Below are 13,854 nucleotides of genomic sequence, written 5' to 3' on the forward strand. Positions count from 1 at the left end.
AATCCCTGGAGCACTGTTTGTTGCTACAGCATTTGCAAAAGATGTCCCCTTTGGTCCCCATCCTGCAAACATGCACACCCAGCATCCTCTCCCCAGTAGGGCTGAGAGTTGCACCCAGTATAGAGGTGGGAACCAAGCCTTCTCCCTGACCCAGGAGGAAGGGGAACTCAGCAGATCCCAGCCTGGCTCTTCGCCAGGAGTTCTGGGGGGGCTGATTCTGGAGTATGGCCGGGGTAGAGTGATATATGGCTTGTGGGGGCCAAGAGGGAATCAGGAGACATTGGGGATTGGAGATTGGGGGAAGTTATGGACATTACTTCTGGGGAACGGAGAGGTGAGGGATGGGGGCTGTGGTTTATGGGCGGGGGGGGGAAGAGGGAAGGGGGCCGCAGGGCAGATTGACTGTAGGGGGCCGGGGTCAGGCGTATTTTGGGGGTTGCCACCGCACAGTGCTACCGGAGGGTCCATAGTTGGACGTGAGAGAGGGGCTGAAGGTGAACCGAGTGCCGTGGGGAGGGGGGGCCGGTCCGGGGCGGGCTGCAGCGGGGCCGCCCCGCGGCGAGGCGGAGCTGGCGGCCGCGCCCGGCGGGGAGCGCGGCGGGGCGCGGAGCGGCCCCGGAGGATGGGGTGTGCGGCGGCAGGTGAGGCCGGGCAGGGCACCCCGGGGGCTGGGGGATGAGCACAGCCCCGGGACGGGGGGGAGGACGAGCAAAGCCCCGGGGGTCGCTCACTGTCCGCGGCATCCGGCCGCAGCAGCGGGACGTCGGGTGTGAGACAGCCCCGGGCTGTCGGGGACAGAGAGCCCTGAGAGGTGGCTTCGGGGGGCTGCGGAGACCCTTCCCTTGCGGGGAGGGAGAAGCGGGGTTCACCTCCCGCCGTGATGGGCTGGAACAAGGGGAGGGCTGGTCCCACCTGGGGGTCACCTGTCCCCTCTACGCTCTCTGCAGGTGCTGGGCTGGGGACTCTCTGGGGCAGCTTCCTGCTCGCTGCCAGCCTTGCCCTCGATGCAGCACCCCAAAGCTGCAACTGCACGGAGCCCATGGACTTCCAGGCTTTCCAGGAAGCTCCACTCCCTGAAAGCTGCTGCCTCAACTTCACCAGCTCCAACATCACCCACCTGGACTGGGGTGCACTGGTAGGGGTGCGAGGGCTGCGGGAGCTCTACCTCTCGCACTGCAGCATCACAGATATCACCAATGCACAGGGAGTCCCCCCTGCCTTGGAGATCTTGCATTTAAGTCACAACCTGCTGGAAAGTCTCCCTGGAAGTTTTCTGGAAGATGCCCCTAATTTGAGGGTCCTTTATCTGGACAGCAATCAGCTCCAGGAGCTGCCCAAGTCCTTCCTGAAAGCATCAACTCAGGTCCAGGAGGTCTACCTGGGCTCCAATGCCCTGACCATCCTTCCCACCAGCCTCCTGAAGCCATCTCTGCTCCAACTCCAGCTCTCCAATAACAGCTGGGACTGCAGCTGTGCTTTTCTTAGCAACCTGGAGGGTTGGCCCAGCTTGGCTGCTGAGATTATCTGCCACACACCAGAGCGGTATCACGGAATGGACCTTCAAAGCATCCCCCGGGATGAGCTGTGCCGCTCACACAACCTCACTGCCCTCTTCATCTGCCTGCCCCCTCTCCTCATCCTTGTCAGTATCACCTGGTGCTTCTGCAGGAGGAAGAGAAAGACCAACTACAGCATTCAGAGGAGATCCCAGAGCCACACGGCTACAGCAGAGAGGGGAGACATTCCGGTGCCTGCAGAACCCCACCACTACGTCCCCTATGAACTGCCTGCTGTACCCTCTGAGACTGAGAAGAACGTGCTGCTGGGGAACAAGGTCCTGCTCCAGCCCTCTGCAGACCTGTTGGAGAGCAGCAAAGATCTCTATGAGGAAGTGGAGATCCAGATGGGATCCTCCTGTTCCCAGGTGCCAGCCCGTGAAGGGCTGCAGGGCAGGGCAGTGGGCAGGCAACAGGATGCCCCATCCCAGAGGGCAGAGGAGCTGGGGAGCAGTGAGCCAGAGGTGGACACCGTCAGTGTGAGTGAAGTCCTGAAGGACTCTGCTGACAGGGAAAAGATGTACATGAGCCAGTCAACCAACTACTACAATTTAGTACCTGGCATCGAACTGGAGGACTCAGACAACATCGAACTGGAGTACGAGAGCATTGACCTGCACTGATGCCAGCACTTTGCCAGGAGGATGGCAGGAGCCAGGTGGTAGTGAAAGCCAGCAGAGCAGGAGAGGCATGAGCTGCCCTGCCATGGCTTACAGCAGCTGTTTGCAAAGCTGAACCCCCAAATTCCCATCCCTCCCCCCATGTGTATCCCTCGCTTGTCATGTGCTGCAGCTGGGTCGGGATGCCAGGGTGCTTTGGGCATGGGGGACCCTGCTGCAGGCTGGCGTTGTCTGGGGACATTTGAGCTGGTAGTGCCCAAGGAAGGATGTGGAGAGGAGATGGCTGTTTTTGGGGACCAGGTGACACTACTGTGTGTGCCAGACCCACTGATCACCCAGGGCCTCCATCTTCTCCCAGCAGAGCGAGATGGCAGAGAACAGGATCTGGGGACATGAAAGGGATCTGGCTCTGTCTACATGATCTGTTGAGGGTGTCACATGTGGACAGGGTGCCCTGGGATTGGCACCCAGGGGAAGCCTGGGGTGGCCCTGCCTGCTGCTCATCCTGCATCTTGACATGTCCCACAGCATGGCATGGGGGCTTGAGACAGACGGTGCACACGTACTGCTGTATGTGCAGGGACTGCACACGGGTGGGCATCAGAAGGTGTGTGAGGTGCACACGCACCAGGGAAACACTGGAGGGGGCCCTGTTCGGCCCCCCTGCCCAATGTGCTGCCAAATCCTGTAGGATTTAGCTCTCAATAAATCATTTTACTCCTGGCTGTGTGGCTCCATCCCTGTGTCTCTGTGGTTTGGGGTGGTGAGGACCTAGATGACGAGACATAGGGGAGTGCAGAGATGGGGGCGGGGGTTGATCCTACCCCATCTCCCCTCCCATGCCCTGGTGGATGCCCCAGCATGGGTCTCATCCAGCAGCTCCCAGGCCATCGTGGTGGAGCAGAGCTGGGCACTGGCTGAGGGTGAACAGATCCTCTGCTTTGCACCACGATTTACAGACCATCCAGGGAAGATGTCAATCTGCTGTAAACACCACAGTTCCCGGCTGGGGCAGGGCCTTGAGAGGCTCCTGAGAACAGGGAAGAAGCTGGGGATGCTGTAAATCATCCCCCAGCACAGACTCCCCTCCTGGCAATTCTCATCCATGGGTGCTCCAGCCCTTCTCTGAAGATGGGGAGATGCAGGCACTCTTGAGCCCTGTCCCCCTTTGCCCAGGAGGACATTTCCCAGGCTGGAAGCTCCCAGCCCACACTGGAGCCGTGCCGGGCCTGGACTGGGCGCTGTGCCCAGGCAGGAAGGGAGGGAGCCGGGCAGGGCAGGACGTGGAGCTCCCGCCGGTAAAGGAAGCGGCGTTTCCTGGGGAGGGAGCCTGGCCTCCAGCAGCCCGTGGTGGGATGAGCCACCACCCCGGGCAGTGTTCAGCCCCAACCCGAGCACAGATCAGGGACGAGGATGGGATGATTTCCCTGCATGTCTCGCTGTCATTCACAGATGCTTCCCACCGTTTTATGTCTCACTGGAATTTTTTCCTCCCTGCTCCCTCCTGGTCTGGTGCTGGCCTTTAAAGTGCCTCCATCACCCCAGGGAATCATGGCAGGCCCCAGCTCATGCCATCCCCAGGTCCAGTTTTTGATCCATGCTCCAGAAATACCCTGCAGCCCTCCTTGGTTGCTGACTCTTCCCTTGCCCCCTGAGGTCTTGTTCCCAGGGCTGACAGGAGAAATGCTCCTTCCTTTCCCTTCATTCCCATGGAGCCTAAATCCAGCTCCTGTGGCTGCTAAGGGGAATGACCCAAACCACCCCACTGGCTTGGTGGGTGAATCTGGAATTTGTCAAGGAGTGTACATCTTCTGCAGCAAAAAGGGAACAGACAGCCCCAAGGGCTGATACGAGTGACCATTGTGGGGTATTAGGCCAAGTGATACAGCCAGGAAAAAAACCAAACCAAACCAAAATAAACAAAACCCAGAAAAAATCCCTGCTTTCATCCCCTGTAGGAGGGTTCCCACACTTGGACTGCTGTGTGCTTCCCTTGACCATATTAGCAGAGCTGTTAAAACATTCTCTTCCTACAAGCCCACTTTTCCCAAAGCCATCTTTAAATCCCCCATCTACCCACAGCAAGGCAGCCCTGTTCCTCCTCTGCTACCCTCTGGGCCACTGCTGGACCTGTTAAAGACTAACGACAAGGTCATTTTCTGTGTTGGACCATGTCCTGTGAAAATACCCCGAAGTTAATACTGTATGGAGCTGAGCAAGCTGCTGAAAAGCAAGAAGCAGCACTCAAGATGAGTGACCTCACTTGGGTTGTGCTGCCAGCTGCTTATCATATGAAAAGTAGCTTTTTAAAAAAATCCAGCCCTTACAGCTATCTGCAGAAATGGCTAAGGTCCTCAGCCAGGCCTTGGAACCTCATAAACCCATCCAGACTAAATCTGTGCTTAGCCCCAGCCCCTGCCCATTCCTTCCTGGCTCTGCATGGGGCAGACTCGCCTCCTCCCAGGCAGGTAATTCCCTGTGCAAACCCACAGGGCTATGCCAAGGCCAGAGCAGAAACCATACACCCTGTGGGCAAGCCACATGAGGTCCCACAGCCTGTGCCAGCCTGAGAGTCAGATGCCACACACCCCTGGCTGGCTGCCACCGTCCCATTCCGTCACACCTACAGCATGGCCCCTGTGGGTGACACTGCTCTTGCTCCCATGGGTGCTTTTCAGAGGAGGCTGCATTGATGAATTAGCCATAATCCTGCTCATCGGGGGCCAGGTTTACAGTTCCTGCTCTTAAACCACACTTGCTCTGTTAGCCTCAGTTTTTCCATCAGTACAAAGTCCCCTAGAATCACCCCAAAACCTGTTTGTGCCTGGCAGAAGGTGATGGTAAAGGAACCCTCAAGAGGAAGACTGTGACACATGCCTTCCAAGTGCCCTTTATCACCTCTGCCCCACCCTCTGGGAAGCAGGCAGTAAGTTTACCCCAGATCACTATGGAGAAGGAATGTGCTTGTGCAAACGTTGTGCCCAGCCCAGGTCCCACTGTGAGAGACTGCAAAAGAGTGTCTGGTTGCACCCAGACCCAAGCTGCAAGGCAGTGCCAATGCACACAACCCTGTGGCTGCAGCCATCCAGGCAACAGACATAGCTTCCTGATGAGGCTGTTGTGCCTCTCCATGTGTGGCACAAACGTCTCCTCGGCTCCCTGCCAGCAGGAGAGGATGGACCCACACTGCACAGGGCACCTGAGCCCACAACCACCTCCTGCTGCCACACACAGCAGCCAGGGCAGATCATGACAGGGAAAACTTAAAAAAACCCCAAGCACAAGGTGTTTGTAGGGCAGAGTCTGCATTTTAAGGCACTAGAGACAGAAGTACCACCACAGCTCTGCTCGGGGCAAGATGATCATGGGCCATCTGCAATTGAGAGCTAAACATTGTGAAGCTGGGGACATCAGTGCTTCTATGGAGAAATCATGGAATAGGTGGGTTGGAAGGGACCTTAGTGATCATCTAGTCCCATGGGCCAGGACACTTTCCAGTAGAGCAGGTTTTCAAAGCCCCATCCAACCTGGCCTTGAACGCATCCAGGTAAGAGGCAGCCACTTCTCTGGACAACTGACACAAGTGCCAGTGTCTCACTACTCTGACATTACAGAATTTCTTCCTAATGTCTGACCTAAATCTTCCCTCTTCCAGTTTAAAGCCATCCCTCATGTCCCAGCATCACCTGCTCTTGTTAAAATTCCCCCCTGCTTTCCTGCAGCCCTGTCAGATATTGGAAGGCCACTGTAAGATTTCCCCAAAGCCTCTTCTCCAGGGTGAACAACCCCAACTGTCTCAGCCTGCCTTCACACCAGAGCTGCTCTAACCCTCTCATCATCTTTTGTTGCCCTCCTTTGGACCTAAACAGCTCCATGTCCTTACACTGGGGACTCCAGGCTGGGTCTCACAAGTCAGACTAGTAAAAATGCACAAGTGCGGGGAAGCGTGCAGTGTGTCTACAGGCAGGTGCAAGATGTGTGAGCCTGGTGTGCCCCACGTCCCCAGGCTCAGTCCTCAGATGGGCTCCCAGCTTCACCCCAACCCCAAATGCATAAAGCATTTGGCAACTAGATAGAGATGCATCATCCTGGCTTTCTTTAAGACAGTAGTCCCAAGGAAGGACATAACCCAAACCATCTGGAAAAACTTTGCTTCACAACAGCTTTCCAACCCCACAAGTGACTGGGCAGAAAGCTGGAGTTTGTACCCAGCTTTCGAAAGGGACAGGCCATGAGGAGACCCCGGCCCTTCTGCTAGAAGGAATTGATCTTGCACTGGGGATGAGACCAAGAAGGTCAAGGACAGACCAGCTGGTCACTGAGCAGTACAGCCCAGTGCAGTTCAAAGATATCAAACCCCAAAGGCAACTTTACAACCAGGCAAGGAACACCAAGCCATGGCAAGAGGGGCTGCTGGCCCCAACCAGATGTGACCACATGTGGTCTGGAAAGCAAAGGCAGAAGGTACCAGCTGCAGAGACTGGAGGGGAAAGTGAGTTTTCAGCCAGACTCACCCCAAGGGCCATCTAAGAAACACAGTGCCACAGGGCTGCTGCCTGGACACACCTCACCTGAGCCAACAGGACCTCTCCCCACCAACCTCACTCCAAGACCCTAAATGTAGCATGTGCTGACCTCACACACCCCAGGAAAAGGGGAGATGTGTGCCCAGTCAGACCCCAGCAGCTCCCAGAAAGCCAGAACTCTTACTGGAGCAGACATCTGCACCTTCCACCTGCTTGCAGGTTTCAGCAGTGGGAATCTGTTGACCCAAGTCTGACAACTCTTTTCTAATACCCACTTGGTCCATAAGGCCACTTCCTAGAACTCAGATATTTTAATGGAGAGCAGTGTGAGAGGTTGCCTGAAGACAGAAAAGTGCCAAAGGATTCCAGGAGAGATCCTCTTTCCTCCCCATTTTACAGGCAGGAGGAGCTTCACAAACCCCTTCCCCCCTGCACACACAAATGAGCACGCAACCCATTACTGAAGACAACTCTTGGTTTTATTCGTTCTCTTGGCAGAACAGTTGTTATTCATTTGCCTTTTCTGGCCTTGATCTTCCTCAAGTAGAACTCCAGCTCCTTGCCTTCCAACACATACCCATCAGCTCGGCCACACTGTCCAGGTCTGGAGGCAATGCAGGCTGCAAGGAGGAATCATCAGTTAAAAGTTGTAACTCCTGACCCCAGCACAAACACCGAGTGAGAAACACTGCACAAGGCCTCTCTAAGGGAGCACAGCCAGCAGGCTGTCAGAACAGACACACTCATTCTAGGTGCTGGCTTCAGCACCTCCTCCTGTGGTACCCTGCTCTTCAACCTGCTCTGCTGGGCTGAGTCCCTAACGAAGTCCTCTTCAGATCTCCAAACTGTCATCACTCAAGTTCAGCAGCAGAACTGGACAAAAGTCTCATCACCAGAAGACTTCAGAACACTCAACTATTTGCCAGAACTTGGAACCAGTCAAAGCTGTTTCATGTTGGCAGGACATTTTTCTGACACACTGTGCAATCCATGTGTCTTTCCTTGTTTTCCAAGTCTCAAGCCTCGTAAATTTTCTCAAAGGCCAATCAGGAATGAGCTTTTCCTCAACGGCTCCAACCAGGAGCCTTGGTGGGACATGTACCAGTTCATGCTCCATACACAGGTTTCCCCTTCCTGCCAGAGGCAGGTCTCTCTGGAGAAGGAACAAGTTACACTTAAGACTCAGAAGATACTCCTGCAGATATGGAGAACACCCCATAGCCTTCACCCTGCCATTAGCTTCATCACAGCCCCTAGAATTTCAAGTGATCCCAAGATGAAGAATAAGATCTGCTCCGGCCCTGTTTGTGCCCTGACTCCCTTATCCCCACATCTTGATGCTGCCATGGACTCACCAAGTAGCTTTCCTTGCTGGAACTGCTCCTCAAGAATACTTGCTATCTTGGCATATTTCTTTCGCTCATCATATTTCTTCTGGATCTTCTTTGAACGCTTCTTATTCAAAATCTCCTCTTCTTCAGGAGTCTAAAATCCAGACCACAAGTGAGGACAAGGTTAAGCCTACTTCTAAACTAAGCATACTACTGCTAGAGTAAAAGGCCTCCATTATCATCAACGAGATGTTTGGATTCTCAGCACTTTGTTTCCCAAGTTGTATTTGCCACAGAAATAAATCCTTCAGCCTCAACAAAACAAGGTTCTTCAACAGAACCAGGTTTCACTTCTGAGGCCAAGAAACAGTGTTGCTAACTAGAGTAACTGCTGGCAACACAGCACCTTGCCCTAGGGAAGGTTGCTCTTAGATACATGAAATCACAAGGGTTTCCTTGGTTAAGTAATGCCTCTTCAAAAAAAAAAAAATCGCCCTTTCCCTCTCCAGACAAAATGAAAGTGCTTGGGTGTGATGCAAGTCCTGGCAGACAGGTTACAAGCCCTCCCTGTGCTCCTGAATTGCACAGTGCCCAAGTAATATAGGCTTTGTTTTAATACAAGGAGGCAAACCTTAAGATGAATGCTACACATGTGCTACACTTTGAAGGACTTGGGGTTTGCCTCCTAGTAAAATAACCAATATGGGTCCAGATAGTCTAAGGACACTTAAAAACACACTTGGAGTTCACTTAGCAATCCACAAGCTTTTTATCAAAGCAATCATTCCCCAGCACAAGGACCTGACTTCCAAGTCTTCCTCAGCATCATGACGTGTCATCGCTCTCCCTTCAGTAGCAGAACTGGACAAAGGTATCATCATCAGAAGACCACAGACAGGCAGGTCCTTGTGCACAAGGGGTGTGATGCCTCAGAGTGCTTCGTGGTACTGAACACTGTTAACAGTCAGGCTTGTCCTGGGAGCTGATGGAAATGCAGCCCAGATAACCACTGCTATCACTGACAGGTACCCAACCACCTTTCTGGCAGGCCCTGTCCACTCCCAACAGCTCACTAACTACTGCCTCTAGTGGGGCAGACTACCCTGCAAGGAGTCAAAACACCCACCCCAGACGTACCAGTTTGGCACCCTTCTTGCGTCCCAGGGGCAAAGCATAGTGGGCTTCATACCACTGGCGGTACGGGGTGCTGTCAACGAGAACAATGCAATTCTTCACCAGGGTCTTTGTCCTCACCAGTTCATTGTTGGAAGCATTGTAGACAACGTCGATGATTCGAGTCTTGCGAGTGCAGCCTTTAAAAAGAAGAGTATGAATTCAACCCTACAGGGGTCAGACAGCTGAGAATACAGTCCAGGGCATTTCACACATACCCTCAAACCACCTCATGCTCATCACCCCATCAAATGTCCCCCAGCTTCCCTGGCACTGAATTAAATTTCACCAAGATATGCCTCTGTTTTTTATTAGACCAACTTTCTGCTGCTAGGACAGAAGCCCATATCTGGAAAATTACTCATACCAGGGGAAAAAGTGGGATCCATGGCTTTGCTGGAACTCATCTTAAACAAAACCCAGCAAAGTTAAAAACCAAATGTCTGTATTGGAAGATGGCTCAGCAGATGCCAACTAACATTGCACACAGGGCTCAGTCCCCTGTGTATTTCCTGGAGTTACTGCACTAGGCAGTGCTGAATGGGGCTGCTCTGCAACACGTAATAGAAACCATTTTTATAGGATGAGGGTTTATGAGTAAATTGAGGGGAAGCTGGAACTTACACCTGTTCAAGACCCACCTGAAACATTCAGTCCTAGCACTAGATTTGACTGTTTAGCAGATGCCCACCCTGGAGACACAGCCCTGCACGTATGCAAAGACCAGGCATGTGGTGGTTTTTTCCTCTTTGCTTAGGTACCTTATTTCTTGTTCTGCAAATGGGCACACTCAGCCCATTCACCTCTGTAACAATGCCTGTGACAGCACTTACCACAGAACAGACAATGAGCGTCCTTTCTCCCTCACACCACACTGCCCACTGAAACATCACCTCACAAATTGCTGGCTTTACCATCATGCTGAGTAACACTGAAAAGGCTCAGGTTCAAATCACATGGTCTTCAGTTTGTAACTCAGAGAAACCCCACCTTGCTCAGCTCAGGGGAAACACTACAGAAGCCCCTTTTGTTTCTGCCCTCCCTGCTTTTGCTTAGCAAAGCAGTATCAACTGAACCGCATGTAACAGGATTTTTTTCTGAGGTGTGGCTCTAGAACAAAATCCTCAACACTTCTCTTTCTTGTGCAGGACCACCTAACTTTTAGTAAAAGTTCATCAAAAACCACCAGTTGCATTTATAAACTAACAATATTTAGGTTTTTGCCCCCAGTAAAAGGTAATGCAAGCATGTCACTCAGTGTAACTATGACACTCCCATCACTGTGAGCTTAGCAGACATCTGAGTCTCCCAAGGCCACGTACAGTCAAAGTTATCATCACTATGCATGCTGCTTCAGACCCAATACTGCAAGATCCAGGATGTTCAAACCCAACCTATAAATCCATGCTTGCATTGTTGTCCCCCTGCCCTGCAGCAGCACCAGGGACCAGCAAAAAAATAAAGTAAAAAACCCAAACAAACAGAAAAGAGATTTTTCTCTTCCAAAGTGGCCTTAAAATGCACTTACATTCTGAGCCCCAGGAGAAGTTGCCAACATCCAACCGCAGGGCACGGTACTTCTTATTTCCACCACGAACTCTCACTGTGTGAATTCGGCGTGGGCCAATCTATGGGCAGAAATAAACCCCAGGGTGTTACTGGTGCTGGGAGGCTGTGCAGCTCCTGCACAAGCCCAGCAGACTCCTACCCCAAAAGGCAATGTGGTCAGTGTAACTATGACAAGCCCCAGCACTGGCAGATACAGTAAATGACCAAAACGGTCTGTTGCATCTACCTAAGGTGAAAGTTTCATCACTCCAATTGCCTCTTATTGCAAAAATGCATCATTTGTTTTCTGCAGGCCCCAGGGAAAGTATCCCCCTTTAAGAACAGATACATAACCACTCACAAAACACATAATATATTCAAGCCTTTAACAGCACATAACCAGCAACTCAAGTATGAAAACAAAACAGCTGCCCTCCCACCCTTACCCCACTCCAAGGGAAATCACCAACCTTAGTGTTGGCAGGAGGTCGCCCCAACTCATACTTCCTCTTCTTATGGTAGGGCTTCCTCTTGCCCCCAGTCTTGCGGCGCTTATGCCAGTTGTCCCTGGAGATACCTGAATGGAAAGCAGGGTGGTCAGACCATGGCATGGAGTTCACCTGGCCATGGCAGGGCACGGTTCTGAGTCCTCAGCTCTCCAAGGTTGGTATCCGCATAGTGCACTCAGCCTTATGCAGCAGTAAGAGAAGCTTCATCATTGATACTCAGATCCGCCTGGACCTCCTCCCTTCCAGCAGACAGACTCCTTCCACCGTGTCTGACTGGCGTCCCCTGGGGGAAGCAGCCTCCCAACCTACCTCATGTGCCGGGCACCCTATTGGACATGCCCATCCCAAGCTGCCAGGCATCCCATAGGGGACACCCTATGTTCCGTTGAGTCTGGTAGATCCTCTATCAAAAGAAACCCCTGTCTCTCCCACCTGCTGGGCCTCTGAAAGACATTCCAACACAACCCTCCTCCTCCTCCTCCCCAGCCCGCTCGGGAGGCCCGATAAGGACTATGTCCCCATCGTTCCCGACCCCCCGTTTTGCCTACAAGCCGCCGCCGCCACTCACCCACCCCCAATCCCTCTTGCTGGATCCCCCTAAGAGTCGCCCCACCTCATCCACAGCGTCCCCTCTACAGCCCCGAGCACTACGGTCCCAGCGCCCGGGGCCTGCAGCAAGGCGAGGACAGGCTAAGTCACCCGCCCCTCCGCCATGTTGGGCCTAGAAATCCTCCCCCCAGCCTGCAGCTCAGCGCCGCCGCGGCCCCCCTTAACGGCGAGCGGTGCAGCCTGGCGGCACCCGGCGATGCCCCCCAGTAAGGGGTAGAGGCAGGGCGCGGCGGCGCGGAGAGCGGATGCCGACGGATGGCGGCGGATGGCGGCCTGGCCGCGGAGCAGCCCCACTCACCCATGGTTCAGCACTGGCGCAAAAAGGAGGGGGCGGGGCCTCACGGAGGAGTTTGGCGGGACCAGCTCTCGCGAGGCCCTTACGTCACCACGCCGCCAGCGCGCGGCGTGCACCGTTGCCGGGCAACGCGGCGGCTCTGAAGGGAGAGGGTGGGCGATGGCGACGGCGGGTGCCACCGGGACCGGGTCTGGATATGTGTCACCGCTGGAGCTGCTCGGCCGAGGTCCAGCGGCCCCGGTTCAGCCCCCGGCCCGGGAGGGACGGGATCATTGTCAGGGGTTTGCCTGTCCCAGGTTCTTCCTGCCTGCCCCCACGTGTCACCTCACTAATGCCGCCAAGCAGGGCCCAGGGCCCGGCAACCCACGGCGGGGCCGGGTGGGAGCAGCGATCCCCGCGCCCCTGGGACGGGCAGTGCCCAGCCCTGCTGGCCGCGGGCACCACATTAGCATGGGGCTCATTAGCATTCGACTGATTTGCATACCCAGGGTGCACCGCGAGCCGGCGGTGCAGCCCGTGTAGTATTTTCCGCCGGGATCGTGGGTCTGAGAGTGGAATTGTCCGTGTACGGCAAGAGGGAAAGGGGCCGAGGCGGCGAGAAGCATGCGAAGGTGTGGGGCTGACCGAGCGGCGGTTCTCGCCATGTCTGTAGTAGGGACAGTTGGGTGTGGGTTGGTTTCAGAGGAGCATAACCAAGCATACTCTGGTTTCTCTTCAGATCGTATAAATCTTTCGCCTTTTACTAAAGATTTCCGTGGAGAGGAACAAGTACGAGTGTTGATCAATTTTTTGAGGCTTCACTTCGGTGAAGCTATCCCATGCTTGTTTAAAAATAGAATTGAGGAAGAGGGGAGGAAAACAAAGTAAGAACTGTGAGCATGAGATCGTGGGGAAGAGGATTTTAGAAATACTGCAGCAATGTTTTACCGCAGAGGGCACTGCTGGGGTCGGGGCCGTAAGCAGAGCTGTGTCTGCGCCTCGCCTTGCAGCCCCCTCACTGCCCCCTCATTACCAGGTGCTCATCACCATTGGTCTGATTTGCATACCCAGCGCTCACCGCCGCAGCGTCCGTGCCCTGACCCCGTCGGTGTCCGCCGGTGTCCGCCGCCGCTGCCTCTCCCCGCGGCCGGTCCGAGCTGTTGGGTTCTGCGGGGCTTGTGAGCCCGCGGCGGCGCTGGGCTGGGTCGGGCCGGGCCGGGCGCCCCTCGCCCTGACGTGGCTTTGGAGCGGGTGGCCTGGGTACCGGCGTTGGCACGCGTAAATATATCTCCGGTTCTCTTCATAACGTACAAATCTTTCGCCTTTTACTAAAGATTTCCGTGGAGAGAAACAAATACGAGAAACTACGAATTTTTAGAAGCTTCCTTTTTGGGGAGCTACCATAATAGAGGTTAAAAGTCAGAAAAACCCAGAGTGCTAGAACTGCCGGCCTTGGCATACGTTCGCGTTCCATCTGAAAGCGAATGCTTCCCCGCAGTGGGTGGGATTCTCCTCCTGCTTCCCAGGCAGCGGCACCAGCGCCCACCCCGCCCCGCTGTGATGGGCTGGAGCCGCGCTGAACTACATCTCCCAGCATGCCCAGCGCCCCGGCCGCCGCCGCGGGCCTTCTGGGAGCCGCAACCCTGCTGCGAGGCACGCCGGGAGCTGTAGAACAGAGCATCTTGGGAGGTGTAGTCTCCCTAGCCAG

The 13,854-nt window shown here is 54.5% G+C and overlaps 2 protein-coding genes and 7 non-coding genes across 10 annotated transcripts; 3 read left to right on the top strand and 6 right to left on the bottom strand.

The window, feature by feature from the left end:
• Nucleotides 1–2,901, top strand: LOC139799023 (SLIT and NTRK-like protein 1). 2 transcript variants are annotated; one of them, XM_071750305.1, is made up of 2 exons: nucleotides 1–125; nucleotides 948–2,901. In XM_071750305.1, exons 1-2 carry the CDS (start codon nucleotides 71–73, stop codon nucleotides 2,177–2,179), a joined length of 1,287 nt encoding a protein of 428 aa, XP_071606406.1. In that variant the 5' UTR covers nucleotides 1–70; the 3' UTR covers nucleotides 2,180–2,901. The 2 variants fall into 2 exon arrangements, with proteins under 2 accessions (XP_071606406.1, XP_071606407.1); XM_071750306.1 differs by lacking the exon at nucleotides 1–125 and adding an exon at nucleotides 548–641.
• A 3,475-nt stretch (nucleotides 2,902–6,376) lies between these two features.
• LOC139799456 (small nucleolar RNA SNORA35) lies at nucleotides 6,377–6,507 on the bottom strand. Its single transcript, XR_011727276.1, has one exon. It is a non-coding gene; the product is annotated as a small nucleolar RNA SNORA35 (small nucleolar RNA).
• A 652-nt stretch (nucleotides 6,508–7,159) lies between these two features.
• Nucleotides 7,160–12,303, bottom strand: RPS8 (ribosomal protein S8). The gene is made up of 6 exons (XM_071750307.1): nucleotides 12,171–12,303; nucleotides 11,225–11,331; nucleotides 10,735–10,834; nucleotides 9,171–9,346; nucleotides 8,058–8,187; nucleotides 7,160–7,322 (listed from the first exon to the last, which is right to left on the bottom strand). Exons 1-6 carry the CDS (start codon nucleotides 12,172–12,174, stop codon nucleotides 7,213–7,215), a joined length of 627 nt encoding a protein of 208 aa, XP_071606408.1. The 5' UTR covers nucleotides 12,175–12,303; the 3' UTR covers nucleotides 7,160–7,212.
• Nucleotides 7,530–7,601, bottom strand: LOC139799447 (small nucleolar RNA SNORD38). Its single transcript, XR_011727267.1, has one exon. It is a non-coding gene; the product is annotated as a small nucleolar RNA SNORD38 (small nucleolar RNA).
• LOC139799446 (small nucleolar RNA SNORD38) lies at nucleotides 8,848–8,920 on the bottom strand. Its single transcript, XR_011727266.1, has one exon. It is a non-coding gene; the product is annotated as a small nucleolar RNA SNORD38 (small nucleolar RNA).
• LOC139799448 (small nucleolar RNA SNORD46) lies at nucleotides 10,926–11,029 on the bottom strand. The gene has a single exon (XR_011727268.1). It is a non-coding gene; the product is annotated as a small nucleolar RNA SNORD46 (small nucleolar RNA).
• Nucleotides 11,398–11,482, bottom strand: LOC139799445 (small nucleolar RNA SNORD55/SNORD39). Its single transcript, XR_011727265.1, has one exon. It is a non-coding gene; the product is annotated as a small nucleolar RNA SNORD55/SNORD39 (small nucleolar RNA).
• Nucleotides 12,304–12,865: 562 nt separating the features above from the next.
• On the top strand, nucleotides 12,866–12,980 carry LOC139799442 (U5 spliceosomal RNA). Its single transcript, XR_011727262.1, has one exon. It is a non-coding gene; the product is annotated as a U5 spliceosomal RNA (small nuclear RNA).
• Nucleotides 12,981–13,431: 451 nt separating this feature from the next.
• On the top strand, nucleotides 13,432–13,545 carry LOC139799459 (U5 spliceosomal RNA). The gene has a single exon (XR_011727279.1). It is a non-coding gene; the product is annotated as a U5 spliceosomal RNA (small nuclear RNA).
• The last annotated feature ends 309 nt before the right edge of the window (nucleotides 13,546–13,854 follow it).

Source organism: Heliangelus exortis, chromosome 8 (assembly GCF_036169615.1).
Source record: "Heliangelus exortis chromosome 8, bHelExo1.hap1, whole genome shotgun sequence".
NCBI lineage: Eukaryota > Metazoa > Chordata > Aves > Apodiformes > Trochilidae > Heliangelus > Heliangelus exortis.

Excerpts from the sequence above, each read along its gene's own strand:
- LOC139799023 (XM_071750305.1), top strand. The coding sequence starts at position 71 with ATGCACACCCAGCATCCTCTCCCCAGTAGGGCTGAGAGTTGCACCCAG. Across the intron at positions 126-947 it reads GAGTTGCACCCAGTATAGAG|GTGCTGGGCTGGGGACTCTC; the intron begins GTGGGAACCAAG and ends CGCTCTCTGCAG.
- RPS8 (XM_071750307.1), bottom strand. Across the intron at positions 10,835-11,224 it reads GACCTCCTGCCAACACTAAG|ATTGGCCCACGCCGAATTCA; the intron begins GTTGGTGATTTC and ends TTCTGCCCATAG. Across the intron at positions 8,188-9,170 it reads GCAAGAAGGGTGCCAAACTG|ACTCCTGAAGAAGAGGAGAT; the intron begins GTACGTCTGGGG and ends TCTGGATTTTAG.